At 45.0% G+C, this 25,525-nt stretch overlaps 1 protein-coding gene across 4 annotated transcripts; it reads right to left on the bottom strand.

Moving 5' to 3' along the window:
- Nucleotides 1–1,931: 1,931 nt before the first annotated feature.
- LOC109864319 (neural Wiskott-Aldrich syndrome protein) lies at nucleotides 1,932–24,956 on the bottom strand. 4 transcript variants are annotated; one of them, XM_031797863.1, is made up of 12 exons: nucleotides 24,279–24,930; nucleotides 17,822–17,956; nucleotides 17,497–17,583; nucleotides 17,193–17,289; nucleotides 14,921–14,950; nucleotides 9,898–10,093; nucleotides 8,289–8,331; nucleotides 6,915–7,068; nucleotides 6,712–6,735; nucleotides 5,352–5,869; nucleotides 3,207–3,312; nucleotides 1,932–3,068 (listed from the first exon to the last, which is right to left on the bottom strand). In XM_031797863.1, the coding sequence occupies exons 1-12, from the start codon at nucleotides 24,381–24,383 to the stop codon at nucleotides 3,007–3,009; spliced, it is 1,557 nt and encodes a 518-aa protein (XP_031653723.1). In that variant the 5' UTR covers nucleotides 24,384–24,930; the 3' UTR covers nucleotides 1,932–3,006. The 4 variants fall into 4 exon arrangements, with proteins under 4 accessions (XP_031653723.1, XP_031653724.1, XP_031653725.1 ...); XM_031797864.1 differs by lacking the exon at nucleotides 6,712–6,735 and having other exon boundaries at nucleotides 24,279–24,929; XM_031797865.1 differs by lacking the exon at nucleotides 14,921–14,950 and having other exon boundaries at nucleotides 24,279–24,926.
- Between the last annotated feature and the right edge of the window lie 569 nt (nucleotides 24,957–25,525).

A 25,525-nucleotide genomic window follows, 5' to 3' on the forward strand; every position in this document is an offset into this window, starting at 1 on the left:
ACAGGGTGGAATGCACGTACGGTGGTCGAGAGTCTTATTCTGGTGACATGATGATTGACTTCTGTTTCACTAATACAAATATTCTCGCTCTTACCTATAATCCATCATGGGGCGGCAGGTAGCCTAGTGGTTAGAGCGTTGGGCCAGCGAGGTTGCTGGATCGAATCCCCGAGCTGACAAGGTAAAAATCTGTCGTTCTGCCATTGAACAAGGCATTTAACCTGCTGGTCCCCGGTAGGCCGTCATTGTAAATTAGAATTAGTTCATAACTGGTTTGCCTAGTTAATTAAATAAAATCTAGCCTATCCGTGCTGTTGGCTAGAGATTTGTATTTAGTGCGAAAAGGTACATTTTGTGTGCAAAATGTCATCACGCACTGATTTTTATCCGCGACTAGGCTGTTTGGTGGAAACTGCGCATATTTTGTTATCCGGATTTTAGAATATTCGCATGCAAATCTGTCACCAATTGGATGGAAAACTAGCTAGTGACAGAAAATGAGCATTGCATCGGTGTGCTACTTCAGAGGCTACATCAGTGTGAATGTGCAAATCTGACATGGGTCACATATAAAACGGTGTGGACAGTCAGAAAAATAGATTGTGTAAACAGCCAATAAGAGGATGTGGAGAGAATTGGTGACGTAGCTGGCAGATTGGTAAAATAACAATTAATAAAGTGTCTACTGAAAGGTCACGAGTTATTTTTCTAATCCCACTGCCTGGCAAACTGTATTTTCATGCATAAAAAAAATGGCTCTCTTTCTCTCTATTTCCATCCCTCTATTCAATCATTCCAGTTTAATATCTTCTACATACACACTACAAATAGTCCATGAGTTATGGCATGTGGACTCAGTTCGACCTCACAGTTTCATGTGTGGGTTTAGCCAACATGATGAGTACTGGGAACTGAGACACAATGACAATAGGCCACACTGAAACCAACGTTAACAGCTGTTAATACTGTCTTTTCTCACTACTTGGTCCAACCCTCCCATCACACGTCTACAGGCCTGCAGCAAGCATTCCAGTACAGATTTAGTGGCTGTCATGGACTTTCGCCATATGTCCATGTGTTCCCATTAAGCAGTCGTTCCCTTGTTGCCATGCCACCGGTCCTACAGTAAGTCCCGTTGTTGCTATGTCCATGCTCTGTCCCCAGTGTATTGTCACTAGGGGTGCCAAGCTCACTGCTCAGGTGTAATTCCCACAGTGCTGGTGGCCTGGAAATGTGACATACCCACTATAACCCCTTTCGTAAACCATTCATAGGGGACACTGGTCCTGCAGGCCTACCAAAGTGCACAAGGGAGAGGACAAAGGACACGCTCTAGCCTGCTGCACCCACTCTATCGTTGGCATAGATACACAGGCATCACCTGGAACGGATTGAAATAACACCCAACTACTATTCATTATAAATATCAACAATGCAGGCAATCTTATTTCAGTTTGAGATCAGTTTGTGGGAGCAGACATACCAGGGGGTTATTCAGGTATTCAGACAGGCCGTGGTACATCACTGGACAGTCAGATAGAACTATTAAGTGTAGATCAGCCAGCTCTGTAGCATATAAGAGAGATTCAAGTCTGCTCTATTCATTAAATGCTATATGTACTGTTCAAAGACCCCATGTGAATATGTCTCAGCTGTTGTCTGCTCAATCATGCCAAGCTGCTGGTGATGAGAGCTCTGGTCATCACTCACTACTGATGGAAGGGTTGCCAGAGGGCTTAGTGCACATGCACGCACACATCCACGCCTTTAACGTGCTCAAACATCAAAACAAGTAAACACTCAGGAGTTGCTCTCCCTCAAACAACCCTAGGCCCAAACAAACACTTATTGTACAGTACGTATCCTACTGTACAAGTGCTGGTCATATTTATCATACTCACATCCATCCCACAGAAAACAGGAGAGCGTCACTGTAAATATTAACATTTATTTGAGTGTACAATTTAATAGTCCATTATTCTTCCAACCTAATTTCTGAAGGTTTGAGGTCCATATATCCTGGTTACTGAACAGAGTTTCACTAACCGTGAAAACAGACAGAGCGATACTGTAAAAAAACAGCATTAGTTCCCTTCCCCAATGAGAAAACAGTATCCCTCTGTGTAGAGACTAGGTTAGTGTCAATGGTAGATGAGTGTTAGTGTAGTTCACTGGTCCTGAAGGACAGTTTGTTAGTGAAACAGTTCAGATGTCATATTAAGTTACCAAAACGAATTCATCCTCAAGCTTTGCATCCGCACCGACCTGATTCAAACAAAGAACTGCAGTCGGCTGATTGCTACAGTAAAACAAATATGTTTGTAGAGTATACTGTAACTATATACTGTAACTGATGAAACAAGGCGAAACGCAGAGCAAGACAGCTGTGTGTGCGCGCGCTACTGTAGTGTACGGGTTGACAGTATTGGATAATTGAAGTGATATCGGTAGCCTCTAAAGCATAACGTTGCAGATACAGCCATGATACTGCTCCGTATTCACGTACTGAGCCTCTTCTTTCAATTCGTGCAAAAATACAAACTCTGAGTAGATTTACCATCGACAGCGAATGGGACTAAATATTCCAACAGAGCTGATTTCGTAAGAAAATAAGAGTGCTAAACTAGGATTTTTGAATAAGTAAAAATTAAGTAAGAGAAGGGTATGAAAATAGTGTTCTCGATTTTTAACAACTCTTAACATTTAGGGCCCTGTCAGTTTGTTCATTTGTTCTCCCTCCAGTCACTGACTGAACTCTACAGATCAAGAGAAACTTGACATAAAAAAAAAAAAGTTAATGCAGGAGAGAACAACTTTACAGAAAGAGAACATGACAAACCTTTACAGATTAACTGAGGTATTGCACAGAATACAAATTTTAAAAAAGCATAAAGGCAACAAAAATATACAGCAAATTGATAAAACATTTACATTATCATTTGAATAAGATTTAGAAAAACAATTTAGGAACAATGTAGTGTTGTCATAATCATCTGGGGGGGGTCACTAGTCATCCCACTCATCATCATCCTCAAAGTCCTCTTCCTCATCATCATCGTCGTCATCATCTAGGGAGAGAGAGACACACGAACATAGAAAATACATTGGTATGAATATACCAGCAACCTCTTATCTGATATGTATATGGGTGTGTGTGTGTGTGTGTGTGTGTGTGTGTGTGTGTGTGTGTGTGTGTGTGTGTGTACCTGAGGAGTGGATGGCTTTGCTCCTCTTCTGCATCACCTCCATCAGAGCTCCTACGATGCCGGCTGAAGGACTGGCGGGTCCTCCTGACACTGGTTCGTCAGTCACCTGGAACACGCAGGAATACACACCAGTCAACACGCTCCAGTATAGGGGAATGTGCATCTAGTATCACTAGGGTAGGGGAAGTGTACAGTGCCTTGCGAAAGTATTCGGCCCCCTTGAACTTTGCGACTGTTTGCCACATTTCAGGCTTCGAACATAAAGATATAAAACTGTATTTTTTTGTGAAGAATCAACAAGTTGGACACAATCATGAAGTGGAATGACATTTATTGGATATTTCAAACTTTTTTAACAAATCAAAAAATGAAATATTGGGCGTGCAAAATTATTCAGCCCCTTTACTTTCAGTGCAGCAAACTCTCTCCAGAAGTTCAGTGAGGATCTCTGAATGACCTAAATGACTAATGATGATAAATACAATCCACCTGTGTGCAATCAAGTCTCCGTATAAATGCACCTGCACTGTGATAGTCTCAGAGGTCCGTTAAAAGCGCAGAGAGCATCATGAAGAACAAGGAACACACCAGGCAGGTCCGAGATACTGTTGTGAAGAAGTTTAAAGCCGGATTTGGATACAAAAAGATTTCCCAAGCTTTAAACATCCCAAGGAGCACTGTGCAAGCGATAATATTGAAATGGAAGGAGTATCAGACCACTGCAAATCTACCAAGACCTGGCCGTCCCTCTAAACTTTCAGCTCATACAAGGAGAAGACTGATCAGAGATGCAGCCAAGAGGCCCATGATCACTCTGGATGAACTGCAGAGATCTACAGCTGAGGTGGGAGGCTCTGTCCATAGGACAACAATCAGTCGTATATTGCACAAATCTGGCCTTTATGGAAGAGTGGCAAGAAGAAAGCCATTTCTTAAAGATATCCATAAAAAAAGTGTCATTTAAAGTTTGCCACAAGCCACCTGGGAGACACACCAAACATGTGGAAGAAGGTGCTCTGGTCAGATGAAACCAAAATCTAACTTTTTGGCAACAATGCAAAACGTTATGTTTGGTGTAAAAGCAACACAGCTCATCACCCTGAACACACCATCCCCACTGTCAAACATGGTGGTGGCAGCATCATGGTTTGGGCCTGCTTTTCTTCAGCAGGGACAGGGAAGATGGTTAAAATTGATGGGAAGATGGATGGAGCCAAATACAGGACCATTCTGGAAAACCTGATGGAGTCTGCAAAAGACCTGAGACTGGGACGGAGATTTGTCTTCCAACAAGACAATGATCCAAAACATAAAGCAAAATCTACAATGGAATGGTTCAAAAATAAACATATCCAGGTTTTAGAATGGCCAAGTCAAAGTCCAGACCTGAATCCAATCGAGAATCTGTGGAAAGAACTGAAAACTGCTGTTCACAAATGCTCTCCATCCAACCTCACTGAGCTCGAGCTGTTTTGCAAGGAGGAATGGGAAAACATTTCAGTCTCTCGATGTGCAAAACTGATAGACATACCCCAAGCGACTTACAGCTGTAATCGCAGCAAAAGGTGGCGCTACAAAGTATTAACTTAAGGGGGCTGAATAATTTTGCACGCCCAATTTTTCAGTTTTTGATTTGTTAAAAAAGTTTGAAATATCCAATAAATGTCATTCCACTTCATGATTGTGTCCCACTTGTTGTTGATTCTTCACAAAAAAATCCAGTTTTATATCTTTATGTTTGAAGCCTGAAATGTGGCAAAAGGTCGCAAAGTTCAAGGGGGCCGAATACTTTCGCAAGGCACTGTAGAAGTCAGGCCATTCATACTTCCTGCGCTTCGCAGAGCTGTTGTGAAGGAAGATGTCAAGTGAGTTTGTTTATAGAGGACTTCCCGCCCCCACCTACCGTCAACCAATCATGTCAATGCGGAGCTATACAGAGCCCTCCACATTGTTACAAAATTTGGGAGGCGCACAGCGATGCGGTACAGAGCTCGATTAAGCTCTGCAATTGTATCATACCCTCAGTACTGGATCGCAATACCGGAGCAATCATAAATGGGCTTTTAGTGGTTGAGGTAGGAGCTAGGGTATAGGGAACATGGGCATAGGGGTTAGAGTGTGGTGTATAAGGTAATGTCCACTCACAGCCTTTAGCTGCTTGCCCTGTCGTATCTGTTCGAGGAGACCGTCTCGGCCGGTGCTGGTGGAAACAGGCCTCTCCTTCTGCTCCACCTTCCTCAGCGGAGCCCCCTCCCTGATCTGGCTCAACAGGGCTGAGGGCTTACCAGCACCACCACCCCCTCCATCAGCTTCCAGCAGCATGGGTGGGGGAGGAGGGCCGGGAGGTGGGGGAGGAGGAGGGGGTGCTCCGGAACCCATACCTGCTGGGGCGGAGGGAGGTGGGGGAGGAGGTGGGGCATGGGGAGCCAGGGAGGCATGGGAAGGCTGGGGAGGAGGGGGCAGAGGGCCTCTGGTTGGGGGTGGGGGTGGAGCTCCCATGCCTGTTCTGGAGGGGGGAGGTGGTGGTGGGGCTGAGGTGGGCGCTCTGGAGGGGGGAGGAGGGGGAGGTGCGCCCCTTCCCCTGATGGGTGGGGGCGGGGGGCCGGAGGTCTGGTGTGGGGGAGGGGGTGGTGGTCCACCTCTGGAAGGAGGGGGTGGGGGGGCTGGACCAGAGAGAAGATCAATTATTTTTTGCATGGAATCGACTATTCCATATATACACATTCTGAGCCTACTGTACACTTCACAACATGCTTTCAATTCTAGAAGAACCTCAGGAGGAAAGGCAGCAATAAATACAGCTCAATTGCTGGTATGACAGCATGCAGTAACGACTGTAGTCACTAGGGACAGCTATGCTTCATGTTATTCTTCTCAACTAACCCAGAAACTCAAAACAAAAGCTCTGTGGTAGCATAGCATTGACTAACATGATATTCTAAAGTCAAAAGGCAAACGTCTCTTCAGCACACTGCAAACTGACTCCTGGTCTGGTCTGTCAAGGAGGACATGTTAGATCCAGCCCAGGGTTGCACAGCTATGGGTCATTCTCCACTAAGCGTCTGCGATTAGGAGTGCTGATCTAGGCTCTTTCCATAGAATCTTATTCATTATGATCTAGAAGAGAAAACAGAGCGTAGATCACCATTCCTACTCAAGACACTGGACAGAGATCCTGGTCTTCAAGGGCATCAGTCCTGAGGAACTCGGGGGCCTGAGTTGTGCACCCCTGTGTTAGACCAGGGATTCCCAAACTCGGTCCTGGGGCCCCTTCCTGGGAGCACATTTTTGGGCGTTTGCCCTAGCACTATACAGCTGATTCAAATAATCATAGTTTAGGGCAACAAAACGTGCACACAGGACCCAGTTTGGGGAAACCCCATGTTAGACTTTGGGACAGAGATGGAACTACTCTTTTGTCCTACAGAGGTCAGAGTTAGACTATCAGACAGCTCCCAGTCAGGTTAATGCCACAGCAGCACCATGCAGAGATAAACCAACCTACCACACCACCTCGGAGGTGGAGGACCTGAGGAACACACAATGCACATTAGAGCACTAAACAATCTACATGGACTATCACAGTTTAGGCTACAAGACAACTTGTTTGTCAGTCACTATGGATATTCTTCTGACAAACACAGAACCTAAAGCCCTTAGTTCTCCTCTCCACCCCCCCGACTCACATACACACACACACACACACACCTTGTCTGCGGAGCTCGATCTTGACTGCCTCCACTCCTCCCTTCTTCTCGATGAAGTCATAGATGACCTTGGAAGTCTCCTTGTCCTTCAGCTGGGCCTCAGAGATGCCACACATGTCAAACAGGTTCTTCAGCTCCGGGTCTAGGTTGTTCAACTGGAGGAGAGAAGAGAACACTGGGTTGGAACCACACTGAAATACTGGAAAAGAAACTAACAGGAATAGAACCAATGCCGGGTTAGATCCACTATCAGTTAGAACGTCACTCAGCACTACAATTGGTTACAACTTAGCTTAGCTTGAACCTCAATGAGTTAGAACGTCACTGGGATAAAACACTACTCAGTTAGAAACACATGTCAGAGCTGGCGGTCTCATGTTCAGATAACTGCTCAGATGTTGGCACCCCTGTTGTAAACAGCCCCTGCATCGCCACCTGGTGGCTGAGGGGAACTGTGCACAGGTTGGCACTGCCAAGGCGGGAGAGTGGATTGAAGGCTGTGGGATTATATTCACACAGAACTAGATTACACAGGTTTATATCACATCTACTTTAAACCACTACTCTAGATCTTTGGGCAGAGACACAAAACAACAGCTTAGTTTTAGTTTATGTAACTCAGGTTGTGTTCTTTGATGTAATTAATTATTTCCTGTTCCTGTCGAACCATGTTAAACCACCCTACAGCTTTTTCTCTTAAACTCGCTCATCTCTCTCTCTCCACTTAAATTCTTGAAAATATTAAAGCTCTGAAACTCAAAAACCATTGAAATCTTATTTTAGAAATGTCAACAAATCATCCGGTTCCCAGTCTGTTCGATGTGCGTGTAGAACACCACGCAATAATTACTTATCATCCTTTTTTGGAAGCAACTGAATGGATGACGCAGAAACAGGTTTAGAATGTGAAATCTCCTTGAGTAACCCTGGGCTGGCAGTGACTTCTGCAGGGGGCTGAGAGGAGAGATGACATAATATTTCATATTTAGTTCTGAGGAGAATCATGTCTGATGAACACGGCATCAGAAATAAACAAGTTCTGAGCCTGAGAACTCGTAAGGGGGATAAACCCCCCCCTCTTTCTCCCAGTAATACACATCCTCGGAGAAACCATCCCACTGTCCAGGCCTACTGGTTTGAGTTTGCAAGACCGGCATTTCACTGTACTTGTGCATGCGACATTAAAACTTTAAAATGTCCCATACGTTATATGACAGAGGCTAGCTAGACCACCGGGTGAGAAGAGGCAGATCACAGGTCACATAGGATCTTCCCATACCATTAGAAGTAGGGGATGATTCTACTAGTCAGATGCTACAGTGTAGACAACAACAATATCTCCTCAGTCAGAATCTAGTCAGGCAGTCATACTCACATCGAAGCCTGTGTTAGGGTCCCAGCCGACGTGGCCAACGTGCCTGGAAGGAAACACATGATCAGACAGAGAGGAGTACAGAGCCTGCAGGAATGATCACATAGGCTACCTATAGGCTGCCTACTATACACACACACCAAACCCTAAACTCACACACAGAGGAAGTGTAAACTCTAAAAGTAGCCAAGCTAGAAAGGTAACTCCAAGCACATTTTCGCTAAGAGCAGCTGTTTAAACAAGGGTGAATCATGTGTTGGCAAAAATGTATGTCTTGCCTTGGACACTGCACCCGCCACACTGTCAGGCTTTGAAAAAGCACCTGCGAATAGGCTGTCAAACACGCCAGAGACTGTAATTAGCTCAACATTAGGAGTTGAGAAATAAAGTTGGATAGAAAGATACTACTAATTCAAAATGTGTTTATTCTGTTGCTAGTGATATTCATAAAAACATAAAAAATATATATCACCCCCCACAACATGATGCTGCCACCCCCATGCTTCACGGTTGGGATGGTGTTCTTCGGCTTGCGAGCGTCCCCCTTTTCCCTCCAAACATAACAATGGTCATTTTGACCAAACAGTTTCATCAGACCAGAGGACATTTCTCTAAAAACTATGATCTTTGTCCCCATGTGCAGTTGCCAACCGTAGTCAGGCCTTTTTTATGGCGGTTTTGGAGCTGTGGCTTCTTCCTTGCCGAGCGGCCTTTCAGGTTATGCCGATATAGGACTCGTTTTACTGTGTATATTGCACCCGTTTCCTCCAGCATCTTCACGGGGTCCTTTGCTGTTGTCCTGGGATTGATTTGCCCTTTACACACCCAAGTACGTTCATCTCTTGGAGACAGAACGCGTCTCCTTCCTGAGCGTTATGACGGCTGTGATTTAATATTTGAGATCAGATGACCTGGCCTCCACTATCACGCAACCAAATTTAGATGGTTTTGGATGAGTTGGACTGCACAGTGAAGGAAAAGCAGCCAACAAGTGCTCAGCATATGTGGGAACTCCTTTGTTGCCCTTTGATGTCTTCACTATTATTCTACAACGTGGAAAAGAGTATAAAGAAACCTACTCATTCAAGGGGTTGTGTCAGAACTTTTGACTGGTACTGTATATATATATATTTTCTCCCACGGGCCCCTGCAGTACCGGAGGGTGTACCCCTGGTTAAATACACAGTAAGCCTTCAGTAAGCCAGTACTATAGTATTGACTACCAGTGTCCTAGTCCTAAAAACACGGGACAGATAATCCTCGCATCAATCATGCCAGATACATATTACATGAGATAAAAAATATGTCCAGGATTTTAAAAAGTCCCATCAACTCTTTGCCACACATTAACACATGGCAGTATGGCTAGAGGTACTCCTCTACACATTAGCCATGCAATACCCAACGGGCCACATCCTAACTTGACATCACAGAACTAGATGTTCCCCACACTGTGGGCTTGAGAATGACCCTTACTGCTCAGGTGTCACAAAAAATAGCAGAATTTAAAAACAAAATACACCTAAATAGAACAGAATGAAATAGAACATAACAGAATATAACAATCATATAGAACAGAATAGAGAGTAATAAATGAGAATGGAAAACTCACTGGAAGTTGCTGGGCGTTCCGATGTCTGCCTTGGTCAGCTTCTTGCCCTTCTTTCCCTTCACCTTCTTCTCCTTCTTGTGGTTGTTGTTGAAGCTGCTGCTCACCATGTTAGTCTGAGAGGTGTGTCCGTGGAACCGTGACACAGTGTTGATCTCTGGGTTCTTGATGTCCACCGTGGCCATGGGCAGGGCCGGGCCTGGGGGGGGAGAAGAGAGTCAGAACTACAGTACCCACAACACAACAGGCCCGGAGAGTCTTGGTCTGGGGGAGACCAGTCTCTCAGATCTAGGTAGTTTAACATACTGGATTACAATAGAGACTTTTGACATTTCATTAATGAGGTCTACTTCCATCGTTGACGCGTCCTCCTCCAATTAGTTCGATGAGAGGGCACACAGGTTGGCTTTTAACACCTGGAGAGTTCAGCCAGCGTCACAACACACAATCTGCTGCTGGGATCACATTACATTCTCACTAAGCACTCCTCGTGTACAACCATCTCCTCTCGAATGCCTCCCATTAGGCTTAGGACAGTCAGAGAGATGTGTCTGCTAACCAACGCACAGCAGACAAGAAAAACGACCACCACACTGACTGGATGAGATGCGTGTGGAAACCTCACACGGAATAATATTGCCACTGCCTGCGGCTCACACGTCCTGTGACACCCACATAGTGGTCAAACCAAACTGAATTCTACAGACATGAGTGTCCTGACTCCTCAGCCACCTACCTCTGTGGCTGGAGTCCCCACGGGGGCTCTTTCTGACCGAGGGCGAGACTGAGGGACTACAGTCACAGGGAGTTCCGTCCCCCTTCCTCCCACCTCTGTTCCCCTTACACCCTCCGGCAGCTGCCGTGTTGACGTGCAGAAGCATTTCACCCACAACGCCGCAGGCCTGGTCCCCGTGGCGTAGCGAGAGGCGGTTGGTAGGGTCAGAGGGGGGCGCATATAGTTCCTCCTGGGGAAGGATCAGGCAGTGGAGGGTGGAGAGACACCCTCCGGGATGGATCCCTCCTCCTCCCCCCTCAGATAGGTCCTCAGAGGGAGAGGACAGGAAGGTGGTACAGAACATCGTCACAGAGCGATGGCGGCAGCATGAGGGGGGGGGGGGGGGGACGACGACTACGTGGTGCCCAGTCCTGGGCTATAGCTTAGAGATCCACTGATCCAGAGATCTTTTGGTCCTCAGAATCAGAGAGACATCCCAAGAGGAACACCGGGTGTGCGAGCCACAGAACTAGAGAACCAACTCCAGGATTTTCAGATTCAGAGAACCAGGTGGAAGAGCAACCAGAGAGATCAAGAGAGGAGACTGAGCAGGGTACGGACCAGACAGACAGCAGGCAGAGCCAGGCAGACTAAGACCCTCCGGCTAAGTGAGGTGCCTAGGGTTTGGGCAAATGCCACAGCAACAGCTGGCCCCGCCTCCAAACTGAGTACTCTCTCCTCCCCTTCACAACAGGGAGCACTGCCAGGTCCCATCTCTGAGCCTGACTCTTTCCCTTACTCTCTCATCCCTTCCCTTCTGCCTTTCTCCACCAGCGGGCCAAACCACACCCCCAACTCCAGCCCACCTCTAATCCCAGCAAATCACGATGATGCTGGATTTTACATAACCATTAATGCCCACTGCTAATCCACCATAATCCCTGAGGTTCTCTTAAACATGATGAATCTACATCAGAGAGAGAGGCTGGCTGGCTGGGTGGGTGGGAGACAGGACTCAAGAGACAGCATGGAGAAAGGAGGAGAGATGGTGTGAGAAAAAGGGAGAGAGCGAGAGCGATAAGGAGTGGGAGAGGTGAACGAGAGAGGGCATTCAAGGCAACGAAAACTGGAACCTTCCGGGTGAACACAGTTAATTCCGCAGACACACTAGTGAGTCATACCCAAACAAACACGGTACCACATCCATCTGCCCAATGTGGATCTGGCTGTGCCCTCTTCCTATCCGCAGGGTCATTCTCACCTGTCCTTACCGCAGACAGAACACACAATGCCAGCCAGACCAGAATGTTGTCTGTATGGGCAAAACCCAAGCCATGCCAGTCTGGCTTGGGCACTATGCGCGGGAGTAATAAACTTGACCACTGCTACTCTAACTTCCGCGATGCATACAAAGCCCGCCCTCACTTCGGCATATCCGACCACAAAGCCATCTTGATCCTACCGTCTTATAGGCAGAAACTCAAACAGGATGTACCAGTGACTAGAACCATTCAATGCTGGTCTGACCAATCGGAATCCACACTTCAAGATTGTTTTGATGACTGGGATATGTTCCGGTCAGCCTCAGAGAATAACATCGTCCTATACGCTGACTCGGTGAGTGCATTGGAGAGGTTGTACCCACTGTGACTATGAAAACCTTCCCTAACCAGAAACCGTGGATGCATGGCGGCATTTGCGCAAAACTGAAAGCGCAAGCCACCCAATTTAACCATGGACAGAGGTCTGGGAATATGGCTGAATATAAACCGTGTAGTTATTCTGGTGTGTTTACGGACATATTCAATCTTTCCCCCATCTCAGTCTGCTGTCCACACATGCTTCAAGATGGCCACCCTTGTTCCTGTACCCAAGAAGGCAAAGATGAACTAAATGACTACCGCCCCGTAGCACTCACTTCTTGTCATCATGACGTGCTTTGAGAGACTAGTCAAGGATCATATCACCTCCACCTTCCCGGTGATGCAATCGCCATCTCACTTTTCCATATCTTACATTACTTATTAATATCATATGTACCCTACCATTCAAAAGTTTGGGGTCACTTAGAAAGGTCTTTGTGTTCCATGAAAAGAGTTGCAAAATGAATAGGAAATATAGTCAAGATGTTGACAAGGTTATAAATAATGATTTATAATTTAAATAATTGTGTTCTTCAAACTTTGCTTTCATCAAAGAATCCTCCATTTGCAGCAAATTAATGCCGTGCAGACCTTTGGTATTCTAGTTGTCCATTTGTTGAGGTACTCAAGATTTCACAAGTTGGATTGGCTTGATGGGCACTTCTTATGTACCATACGGTCAAGCTGCTCCCACAACAGCTCAATAGGGTTGAGATCCGGTGACTGTGCTGGCCACTCCATTATAGACAGAATACCAGCTGACTGTTTCTGCCCTAAATAATTATTGCACAGTTTAGAGCTGTGCTTTGGGTCATTGTCCTGTTGTAAGAGGAATGCGCCGTCCACAGGGTATGGCATGACATTGTAAAATGGAGTGATAGCAATCTTGAAGAAGGAAGGATTTTACCCTGTACAAATCTCAGATACTCAACTAGTCTAAAGTTGAATTTTATTGCTTCTTTAATCAACATGAGTTTTCAGCTGTTCTAACAATTGCAAAGGGGTTTTCTAGTGATGAATTAAATTAGCCTTTTAAAATGAGAAACTTGGATTAGCTAACACAACATGCCATTGGAACACAGGAGTGATGGTTGCTGATAATGGGCCTATGTAGATATTCCATTATTTTTTTATCAGCCGTTTCCACCTAAAATAGTAATTTACAGCATTAATAAATGTCTACACTGTATTTCTGATCAATTTGATGTTATTTTAATGGACAAAACATTTGCTTAACTTTCAAAAAACAGGGACATTTCTAAGTGAACGCAAACTTTCGAACGGTAGTGTACATACTGTATTTTATACCATCTATTGCACCTTGCCTACGCCGCTCAGCCATCGCTCAACCATATAATTATATGTACATATTCTCATTCACCCCTTTTAGATTTGTGTGTATTAGGCAGCAGTTGGGGAATTGTTAGATTACTTGTTTGATATTACTGCACTGTTGGAACCAGAAGCACAAGCATTTCGCTACACTCGCAATAACATCTGCTAGCCATGTGCATGTGACCAATAACATTTGATTTGATCAACCCTCAGGGGACAGGATAGGTCTAGGCCGCGCCATGCAAAAACATCAACCTTCAGCAATCTGTTTACAGGTCACTGCTATGATGAAGAGAAAATGTCACCAATTCTGACCTCCCCCTTTCCTCTACCCCTACAGCACAACTCCTTCCTTTCCACATAGCCATTGCTATGAGTGTTAGGGGACTGGGGTAGTGTGAGTGCTGTGCAGTAACTAACATTAGCAGCTGAATTAAATCCTCTTAGCCTGATTAAGCAGAGCAGGGGTTGACACCGTCTGTCCACCCAGTCAGACCAGTACAATACTATGGGGAGCCAGGCAGAGCAAACTAGCTGAAGTCCAATAGTATGCACTGTTGCCAAGCGATGCCAAGGAGTGCTATGAAAGTGTGCCACTGTACTGTTCCACAACAGCAAATCTACATGACCAGTTCAGAGAGCATCTCTAAAAGAGCTTTTGACTGCTATAGTAGCTGTACAATTGGGGAAAGCTCTGGTACCAAGTGACATGAACCGTATCACCCCCAGCCTGTCTGGGTGCTGATGAGAGGGGATTTGAGCATGAGATGCCGCTTATACGCTACAAGGTTATATATATATCTTATCTATAGCTAAGTGATCTACTGTGAATGTAGGCTGATTATTCATATGGCCTGGTTTGGAGAATGAGTGTTGTTACAGGTTTGGTATTTTCAGATTGAGGGGAGGGATCTGCTCAACGTCCCTGTGGAACTGGCTTTCTGGAGAGTGTGTGTGTGCAGAATACCTAAAGTATAGTGGATCTATGTACTTAGAAATTGCATCTCACCACTGATGCTACAGTCAGATTTCCAGTACTTCCATGCCCCTTTTGGTTAAGATTAAGGCTGGGGAAAGGTCATCTGTTAGCCAGGGGCTTGAGAGAGGTGTTCACTCTAAGACCCTGCTATCAGGGGATTATCCAATGGCTTTACACTGGAACCATTCAATCAAAGCCATGTGGGGAAGTCGGGGAGTGACGATTGTGTTTGTGGAGGAATATTTTGAGTCAAATAATTTCTGGGTTGTTTGAAAGCTTAGTGTCTACATCAATTTCTGATAAAAAAATAAAAAAATAAAAAAAAGACCCGAGTGAATTTCATGAAGGACCTACCATTTTGACCTGGAGGGTCACGTCTCTTTTCTGTAAAACAAAATGTATAGAATTAAACTCCTGTATAGTGCTGTGTGTTAGTGTTAGTGAAAGGGAGAGGTGAGGGATTGGCATGGAGTTACAGGTGACTGAAGTGCACGGATCAAAGAGGAACTCTTCTGCAACAAGGGGAGGGTTCGGACCGAGTTAGTTTATAAGCAGCAGGGGTGTATGTGTGTGTGCGGATTAATCGTCAAGCGGAACGATCACAGGCAGACTGACAAAACGGAGCTCAGATCTAAAAGAGTCGAGGACCATCATCCATACAGAGACTGCATAGACTATTGCTGGTTTGGGACAGAGGGCAAACAGTCCTGACCTTGTTATTATAGCAAGCTTATTTACAGGAGCACTTCAGGAGCACTGTTGCCCCTGGACACTGGTCTTAGCTGATCAGGCACAGGTTTATGTTAAGGATTAGAGGTCGACCGATTAATCGGCACGGCCGATTAATTAGGGCCGATTTCAGGTTGTTTCCATAACAACCGGTAATTGGCACTTTTGGATGCCTATTATGGCCGAATACGTTGCACTCCACGAGGAGACTGCGTGGCAGGCTGACCACCTGTTACACAAATGCAGCAAGGAGCAAAGGTAAGTTGCTAGCTAGCATTAAACTTATCTTAGATTTTTATTTTATTTTTTATCAATCTTCACATAATCACTAGTTAACTACACATGGTTGATGATATTACTAGTTTAACTAGCTTGTCCTGCCTTGCAAATAATCAATGCAGTGCCTGTTAATTTATCATCGAATCACAGCCTACTTCCCTAACAGGTGATGATTTAACAAAAGCACACTCGTTGAACAAATGTACCGAACCATAAACACCAATGCCTTTCTTAAAATCAATACAGAGAAGTATATATTTTTTAAACCTGCATATTTAGTTCAAAGAAATTCATGTTAGCAGGCAATATTAACTAGGGAAATTGTGTCACTTCTCGTGTGTTCATTACACGTAGAGTCAGGGTATATGCAACAGTTTAGGCTGCCTGGCTCGTTGCAAACTAATTTGCCAGAATTTTACATAATTATGACATAACATTGAAGGTTGTGCAATGTAATAGCAATATTTAGACTTAAGGTTGCCACCCGTTTGATAAAATACATAAGTTCCATATTTCACTGAAAGAATAAATGTTTTGTTTTCTAAATGCTAGTTTCCAGATTTGACCATATTAATGACCTAATGCTCGTATTTCTGTGTTTTTATTATATTATAATTAAGTCTATGATTTGATATTTGATAGAGCAGTCTGACTGAGCGGTGGTAGGCAGCAGCAGGCTCATAAGCATTCATTCAAACAGCTCTTTCCTGCATTTGCCAGCAGCTCTTTGCAATGCTTGAAGCACAGCGCTGTTTATGACTTCAACCCTATCAACTCCCGGGATTATGCTGCAATACTATAGTGCCTATAAGAACATCCAATAGTCAAAGGTATATGAAATACAAAATGGTGTAGATAGAAATAGTCCTATAGTAACTACAACCTAAAACTTCTTAACTGGGAATATTGAAGACTCATTTTAAAAAGGAACCACCAGCTTTCATATGTTCTCATGTTCTGAGCAAGGAACGTTTTTTACATGGCAAATTATTGCACTCTCACTTTCTTCTCCAACACTGTTTTTGGATTATTTAAAACAAATTGAACATGTTTCATTTATTTGAGACTAAATTGATTTTTATTTATGTATTATAAAGTTAAAATAAAAGTGTTCATTCAATATTGTTGTAATTGTCATATATATAAGAAATAGTCGGCCGATTAATCGGTATCGGCTATTTTTTGGTGCTCCAATAATCGATATCGGCATTGAAAAATCATAATCGGTCGACCTCTAGTTAGGATTTCAGAGAGGGTAAAGCCGATTCTAGATCCGCTCCCCTTCTACCGGAGGTAACGGTGGGCCAGAGAGAGAAAGGAAGAGAGCCAGAGAGAGAAAGGAAGAGAGCCAGAGAGAGAAAGGAAGAGAGCCAGAGAGAGAAAGGAAGAGAGCCAGAGAGAGAAAGGAAGAGAGAAAGGAAGAGAGCCAGAGAGAGAAAGGAAGAGAGAGCTGTCAATTGAACAATTAGGAAGTAAAGGAGATGGCAGATAAAGGTGAGATCCATACATCTCAAAATGGAGAGGACCTGTCCAATCATTAGCAGACCGGGCTGAGGTCAGAGGAGATGGTTTTAAGAGGTCTGAGGTCAGTAGAATCAAAGATGGCGTCGGTAGTCACCAGATTTTCTCTGTCGTCTCCCCAGCAGGTCTCCCACGGCGACCCGGAAATGCTTGGCCTCCTCCTCGCTTGCGAAATTCAGTCCCATCTGGCACGACTACACACACACACATGCACGCCCACACACAAATACGCACGCCCACAAACACATGAAGTAGAATGTCATAAGAACGAACGAACACTGCAAGTTTGAAAAAACAGCACACACACACACAGGTTTTTGCCATAAACAAATGGCCTTGTCATGTGAAAGGACTTGGCTGGAGCAAGATATATCAAGTACAAAGAGAAAGGTATAACTCACATCTCCTGCGAACGTGAAGAAGTAAGATTTGGAAACGGAGATTGAGAAGTTGTTGTAGAGCTCCTGCTCAAACACGGTTTTACCCTCCTGTGGAGAGAGAGAGAGAGAGAATATGTTTTATTGTCACATAGGTGCAGTGAAATGTGTTTTACAGGGTCAGCCATAGTAGTGCGGGACACTCGGAGCAAATTAGGATTAAGTGCCTTGCTCAAGGGCACTTCAGCAGATTTAGTGTGTGTATCTCTCTCATCTCTATAGTAAAGGACATAGTAAAGGTGCTGCCGTGTCCGAGTTGGTCTGTGTTTTGTGTGTGAACTAAACCCACCTTGATGTCAAACACCCTGATATAGTAGGATCGTGCTGGGTTGTCTTTGACCAGACAGGCCACACCACAGCACCTCTTGGTCCAGGCTGAGTTCCTGTCTGCTGCATATACCTGCACCACCGCAGAACACAGCGACTGCAGAGTGACAGAGAGAGGCACAAGGGGTTAATGAATGATGTGATGAGTGTATAGTACCCATAATACAAGGAATGAAGGCACTAACTAAGTCACTCTGGATGAGAGCTTCTGCTGAATGACTAAAATGTCAAATGGATGGAATAGGGATTTAACTGACCCACCCTCTGTGGGTTTTTTTTTACTTTAAAAAAGAGGTATTTGACCTCAATGGAATCAACTTTCTAGTTAAAAAAAAAAAAAAGGTACACTCAAGGACCCAAGTAAACACAATATCAGGCCGATTTCTACAACAACTAAGAGCGTGGAAGCGCGTGGCTAAACTTCTCCGCTGTTTTGGTCCCGTAGCGGTCATGCTGATACTCATCTCAAAGTCCGCGGATCTGCTCAGGGCAACCTCATCTCACCAAGTCGACCTTTAAATCAAGGTCAGAAAATTATGTATGCGCAGAAACATTACTACAGAGGTGTGACAGCACTGGCAGGTTTTAGACTACCACAGCGTTGTTCATTTCTCAGCAGGAATAAAGTCACCCTGTCCTCGTGTTTGTGTGTGTGTGTGTGTGTGTGTGTGTGTGTGTGTGTGTGTGTGTACCAGTACTGTCCTCTGTATGGCTTACTGACATCTAGGCAGTCTCCTCACGCAGGACGGTGAAAGTAGCCTGCCAAGCAAATGGGTCTTCCAAATGGACAATGACCCCGAGCATTCTTCCAAAGTTGTGGCAAAATTACTTAAGGACAACAAAGTCAAGGTATTGGAGTGGCCATCACAAAGCCCCGACCTCAATCCTATATAAAAATTTGTTGGCAGAACAGAAAAAGCGTGTGGGAGCAAGGAGGCCTGACAATCCTGACTCAGTTACACCAGCTCTGTCAGGAGGAATGGGCCAATGGGCCAAAATTCACCCAACTTATTGTGGGAAGCTTGTGGAAGGCTACCCGAAACGTTTGACCCAAGTTAAACAATTTAAAGGCAATGCTACCAAATACTAATTGAGTGTATGTAAACCTCTGACCCACTGGGAATGTGATGAAAGAAATATAAGCTGAAATAAATCCTTCTGACATTTCACATTCTTAAAATAAAGCGGTGATCAACTGATCTAAGACAGGGAATTTTTACTAGGATTAAATGTCAGTGAAAAACAGAGTTTAAACGTATTTGGCTAAGGTGTATGTAAACTTCCGACTTCAAATGTAAGTACTCACACCCGAGTCAATATTTTGTAGAAGCACCTTTGGCATCAATTCCAGCTGTGAGTCTTTCTGGGTAAATCTAAGAGATTTCCACACCTGGATTGTGCAACATTTGCCCATTATTATTTTCTAAATTCTTCAAGCTGTCAAATTGAGTGATGATCATGGCTAGACAAACATTTGAGGTCATGTCATAGATTTTCAAGTAGATTTAAGTCAAAACTAACTTGGCCACTCAGGAACATTCGTCGTCTTCTTGGTAGGCAACTCCCATTGTAGATTTGGCCCTGTGATTTAGCTACTCAAAAGTGAATTAATCTCCCAGTTTCTGGTGGAAAGCAGACTGGTTACAGGTTTTCCTCTAGGACTTTGCCTGTGCTGAGCTCTATTCCTGTTGTTTACGAAGCATGTGAGAAATATATATGTACATGTCTATTTACACACACACACACACACACACACAGGTATGCAGACACCCCTTCAAATTAGTGGAGTCGGCCATTTCAGCCACACCCATTGCTGACAGGTGTATAAAATAAGAACGAGCACACAGCCATGCAATCTCCATAGACAATGTCAGTAGACTGGCCTTACTGAAGAGCCTTACTGAGACGTTCAACGTGGCACCATCATAGGATGCCACCTTTCCAACAAGTCAGTTTGTCAAATTTCTGCCCTGGTCAACTGTAAGTGCTGTTATTGTGAAGTGGAAACGCCTAGGAGCAACAAGGGCTCAGCCGTGAAGTGGTAGGCCAGACAAGTTTACAGAACGGGACCACCGGGTGCTGAAGTACGTAAAAATGGTCTGTCATTGGTTGCAACACACACTACAGAGTTCCAAACTACCTCTGGAAGAAACGTCATCACAATAACTATTCAGCGGGAATTTTATGAAACGGGTTTCCGTGGCCGAGCAGCCGTACACAAGCTTAAGATCAACATGCGCAATGCCAAGCGGCGGCTGGAGTGTTGCAAAGCTCGCCACCATTGGATCAGTGGAAACAAATCTGGGTTTGGCAGATGCCAGTGCCAACTGTAAAGTTAAGTGGAGGAGCAATAATGGCCTGGGGCAGTTTTTCATGGTTTGGACTAAGCCCCTTAGTTCCAGTGAAGGGAAATCTTAATGCTTCAGCATACAATGACATTCTAGATGATTCTGTGCTTGCACCTTTGTGGCAACAGTTTGGGGAAGGCCTTTTCCTGTTTCAGGATGACAATGCCCTCATGCACAAAGCAAGGTCCATACAGAAATGGTTTGTTGAGATCGGTGTTGAAGAACTTGACTGGCCTGCACAGAGCCCTGACCTCAACCCCATTGAACACCTTTGGGATGAATTAGAACGCCGACTGTGAGCCAGGCCCAATCGCCCAGCATCAGTGCCCAACCTCAATAATGCTCGTGGCTGAATGAAAGCAAGTTCCAGCGGCAATGTTCCAACATCTAGTGAAAAGCCTTCCCAGAAGAGTGGAGGCTGTTATAGCAGCAAAGGGGGGACCAACTCTATATTAATGCTCAAGATTTAGGAATGAGATGTTCAATGACCAGGTGTTCACATACATTACATGACCAAAAGTATATTTTAATGCAATCATCTCCGGTTTCATTTAAAAGCTTTTTATCCTTCACTTGTTTGTAACAAACGCAAAGGTTTGCAGTCAAACTTTGTTCTGAAGTTAACATTGATCACAATCAGACAGATAAACATCTTGATTCTATGTTTAGCAGAGATCTTCTGTGAATAAAGTGACGCAGAAGGGTGAAAAAAAAGCAGCTAATGACACTTAGCTGTTTTACGAGTGGTCTTAGGCCGTCGGGAAATAACGAGCGCTTTCAAGTGCAACTTTAGTAACAACGGTTTTGGGAAACAGCACGGAGATTTACCGATGCTCCTTCGAAAGTTCTAACAGTGAACTTAGCCTTAAAATGCTTTTGGGAAACGGGGCCCAGGTCCTTCCCCGAGTTTACTAGCCTCGTCGCAGAGGGGTTCAGGCCCATTGCCCTGCAGATGAAAGGCAGGCCAGAGCATAAAGTGGTAAACCAAGTTTACTAGAAAACCTAGTAGCTAACTACACACAGATGGGCTGTGCAGGGTCTGGGGACAGCCTACATTTCAAAGAAAGCAATATCTGTCTGTGCTCATCTAGTGGGCTGTGCTACCGCAGTGAGGTCACATAGAGCTGAGCTGTATCATCCATCAGCCTCTCCAGCAGCAGCCAGAACGAGCCCCGCTGGCCACAGGAGGCACCCAGTCCCAGTGACATCATCAAAGCTCGCCATGGCACCACTCTCCAGGCTGCTGTTGCTACTACACACTACATCCAGTGGGACTGTAGAGGGCTCACAGGGGGAAACAAACAGGATGTTGAATGCACGGCAACTGTGCATCATTCATCCATCCATGTCCTGACAGCATTTCCCATTTATCCTAAAAAGTGGGATAGGGTAGGAATGGCTGGGGTTGGGAAGGACAGAAAGAAAGGGGGAATTTCAGAGTTGAGTTGGGAAGGAGTAGAGACTGGAGAGTAGTAGGAAATACAGACACTGATAAGGGGAGGCAGAGGCCCAGAGTAGGGCTGGTAAGGGGAGGCAGAGGCCCAGAGTAGGGCTGGTAAGGGGAGGCAGAGGCCCAGAGTAGGGCTGGTAAGGGGAGGCAGAGGCCCAGAGTAGGGCTGGTAAGGGGAGGCAGAGGCCCAGAGTAGGGCTGGTAAGGGGAGGCAGAGGCCCAGAGTAGGGCTGGTAAGGGGAGGCAGAGGCCCAGAGTAGGGCTGGTAAGGGGAGGCAGAGGCCCAGAGTAGGGCTGGTAAGGGGAGGCAGAGGCCCAGAGTAGGGCTGGTAAGGGGAGGCAGAGGCCCAGAGTAGGGCTGGTAAGGGGAGGCAGAGGCCCAGAGTAGGGAAGGTAAGGGGAGGCAGAGGCCCAGAGTAGAGAAGAGGTTGGGAAGGGGAGTATGTGGTAAAGATCAAAAGGCAAGTTTTTGCCACTCCTGCACAAAACACTGAAGGAGGTCGACTACCGCACTTCCTGCTGGAGAGGACTGCTGCTCAGGCAGTCTCACACATACACACACGAATTGGATAGCTTCCAACTCTAGCCTGGTGCTGATAATAAAAAGTGAAGCAGTAGGAATACCAATGAGTTAAATGTCAGTAAAGCCACAGCAACACAGGTTGGACCTCTCACACGTGTGATTCATCATCTGGCAGGGCCCTGCGTTTCAGAGTTTGTGGCTCACTGTTTGTATGTATGAATGACTGAAAGAGAGGAGAGAGAGAGACACTGAGCTGAAATCCACTGACAGCTCTGATTCCGAGTAGCATTTAACAGCTACGTCTCAACACTAGCTTCCGGCTCAGCTAGCATAACATTACTTGCCTTAAACGAATGTGTTCAGTTCTCTGTGGAGGAAGAGAAAAGACTGCAGCAGCAATGATGAGTTCCTGCATTTTCTTCTCTAGCTACGTGAGACCACTACATAACAAGCAATCACTCACCTCTCCTGGATTTTAACAAGGTCTTTTTTTTTTCAAGAGGAGAGTCAGGCAGGAATGTTCCTCACGCAACTGCCTGGGCTGTGTCACATGGTGAGTGACATGGCCTGGATGTCTGTGGAATGACGTCATTGGCTGTGTATGCAGGTGTACGACACATGTGCAGAGACACGTGGGACAGGTATGACTGACTGACAGGTAGGAGGCGGGACTCTCTTCTGGCCCACCACGTGAGCAGTAGGAAGTAAGTTAAGACTACTTCCCCCACACCACCTTAGCCTACTTTGTGAACATGGCAAAGGTAACATAACTCAAAGCCAGATAATATGGGGAAGTAAAGGGTGTGGTAATGTGGCATGGGAAAGTTACTACAGAGACTGAAAACATCTACTCTGGAGAAACTGTCGGAACAACCACCGTAGGGAACCTGTGCGAGCAGTATCCGTCTTCACACGAGGCAGAAACCTGCCAAGAAGCCATACTTAGTTTCAAACATTACGCAACACATCCTGACCTATATCCACGAGGAAATCTGATTAAACCACATGCCCGATGAACTGATTAACAACATTAAATGACGTCCAATTGTACCAACCAACCTGGTGTTTACAGGAAGCTCATACCTGTATGGAGAGTGAAATACAGGGTGGGTGCATTCTCTGAATTGTCATCTGATGACAATTAGTTAACCACCCAAGGCTAGCCAGGTAGTTTATTGACATACACCCCAGTGTGTCAACTTGATCTAAAAAAAAAAACTGCGAATAGATACTGTACTGTTTAGTTGACATAAGTGTAGGTTACAATTCTATTGTGCATTACACCAATTTAAAATACCCAAGGTTAAAGAGTGCAATCAATGCAGATCATATTTCAAGAGGACACATTGCTTCTATTGAAATATAATTTTCTGGAAGTGTCAATTGATAACAAAACGCGTTATATAATATACATTTCAGGCCGTCACATTAAATAGCGCCTTGACCAGAGATAATTTACCTGTGATACAATGTCACGCTACATTGGACACATTCTTCACTGATTGCTGCATCTCCAAAACCAGAGGAGAGCTGTCAACTGAATTGAATGGTGTGATTGCCTATGAGAAAGTATCGTGTGGACAGCAGAACAATGAATGGCAAGTGTTGTAGCATGCCAGACAGATTGTTCCGAACACACAGGCGGCTTCCGAAATCTGCCAAGGCATTATGCAACGCTGGTACGAATAATACTTCGTAGCCGGGTTGATGGGTTTGCCAGATCCAAACACTGGCCTTGGTCTAGGCCAACAAAACCGAGGAGCACATTCTTGTTAACAGTGGTTTACCTCGTTTGGGTGTTTCCATGCTATGCAGGTGTGTCAGGAAACACCAGAGGCCTCCGGGCTTGACAAACTTTCTACCGCCCAAATGGCACTGTGTCCTGGGATATCAACATTCCCTTTTCCTTAACCCTGTTCAACCGGTCTAGCCCAAGCCAATGGAAGGACCGTCAGTGCCAGGGGCGAGAGTTGTTTCCCTTTCGATTGTTTTATCAAATATATTGAGGCATCAATTACACAGGTTTTCAATTCATCCTGAAACGGGTAAACATCATCCATGAGCAATTAGTAAAGAAAGTATGACTGATAAAACTTACCGTGCATTTTCTGCCGAGGTAATTGAAGAGACAGTCGTTCTCTTGTGGGGTTAGCAGTATGGATCCATTGTTAGCGGGCCGCCGTTGCGGCAGATGGCCACTCATTACTGACAATCAACCAAAAGGTGTTATGATTCCGATTCGTCGTTGTATGAAACTCAAACAAATAGTCATTGATCTGCCGTGGCCTGCAACCGGACCCTCACATCGATGCACGTCTGACCACAACCCGATAGAAACCGCTTTAGTACGCGAACATCCCCGTTGGTTCCAAACACAACGCAAGGTCCTCCTTCAATCCAAATTATGAGAACATTACTGCAACGTCCTGAAGACTGTAGATACTAAAGTTTCATCGGAACTCCAGCGCGAACAGCAGCAGATTTGTGGCTCAATCCAACATGGCAGTCTGTGGGAATAAACCAAACACCTAACGGGGGGACTGCGCACTTTTTGAAATGCAGGACTAGATCATCTTGAGAGTATTAAACGGTTGTTACACAACATGTATCACATACACATATAAAATCTTTATATTAAAAATGAATGCAAATTCTTCAAAAGAAGCGCAATTAAAATATTTTTTGAGAGAACGGTACGATCCAGTCCGCCTATGCTTATACCAAAGATTCTTATAACTAACCCAAGATGGAACAAAGCCTGACGTTTGAAACGGGAACAAATTAAGCACAGTGGGCAGAACGAGCAAGGAGGTGGGGAGAGGCAAGCACGAACTAGTGAGATCCTATTGGCGCGTTTAAGCATTAGGGAACACCTTCTATGGGAAGTGCGCCTGTGCGATAACTCTATTTGAACCTTGCACTCCTTCTAAACAACGCAATTTTTTTGAAACCTTGGTAAATGGTAATGTCTACAAAACGCAGTCCACTCTGTTTGTTTCAGATTATGGTTTTGGAAACAGAAACCTGTATGTTTAATTGATGAGAAAACTTGCAGAACATTGGCCAAAATCCGTGTTGCTCCATCTTCTCCCACTGCCGGCCACTGGGCTTCCTCTAATCACCATATTTAGTAGTGAGTGGACACGCCAACCGGATGCTTCACATCTATACATCCGTTAAAATATCTGGCTCATTGTTTTATCTGTGGTTATTCCTGAACGCAACTAGGAAACCTGGACATTCCGACTTGCTACGTCAACCAGTTATTAAGTCGGACATTTCCGAGTTTCCGAGTTCAGACTAGAAAGTGAACACAGCACTGAGGATAAGGATAAGCATTGAGGA

This window comes from Oncorhynchus kisutch, linkage group LG19, assembly GCF_002021735.2.
Source record: "Oncorhynchus kisutch isolate 150728-3 linkage group LG19, Okis_V2, whole genome shotgun sequence".
Taxonomy (NCBI): Eukaryota; Metazoa; Chordata; class Actinopteri; order Salmoniformes; family Salmonidae; genus Oncorhynchus; species Oncorhynchus kisutch.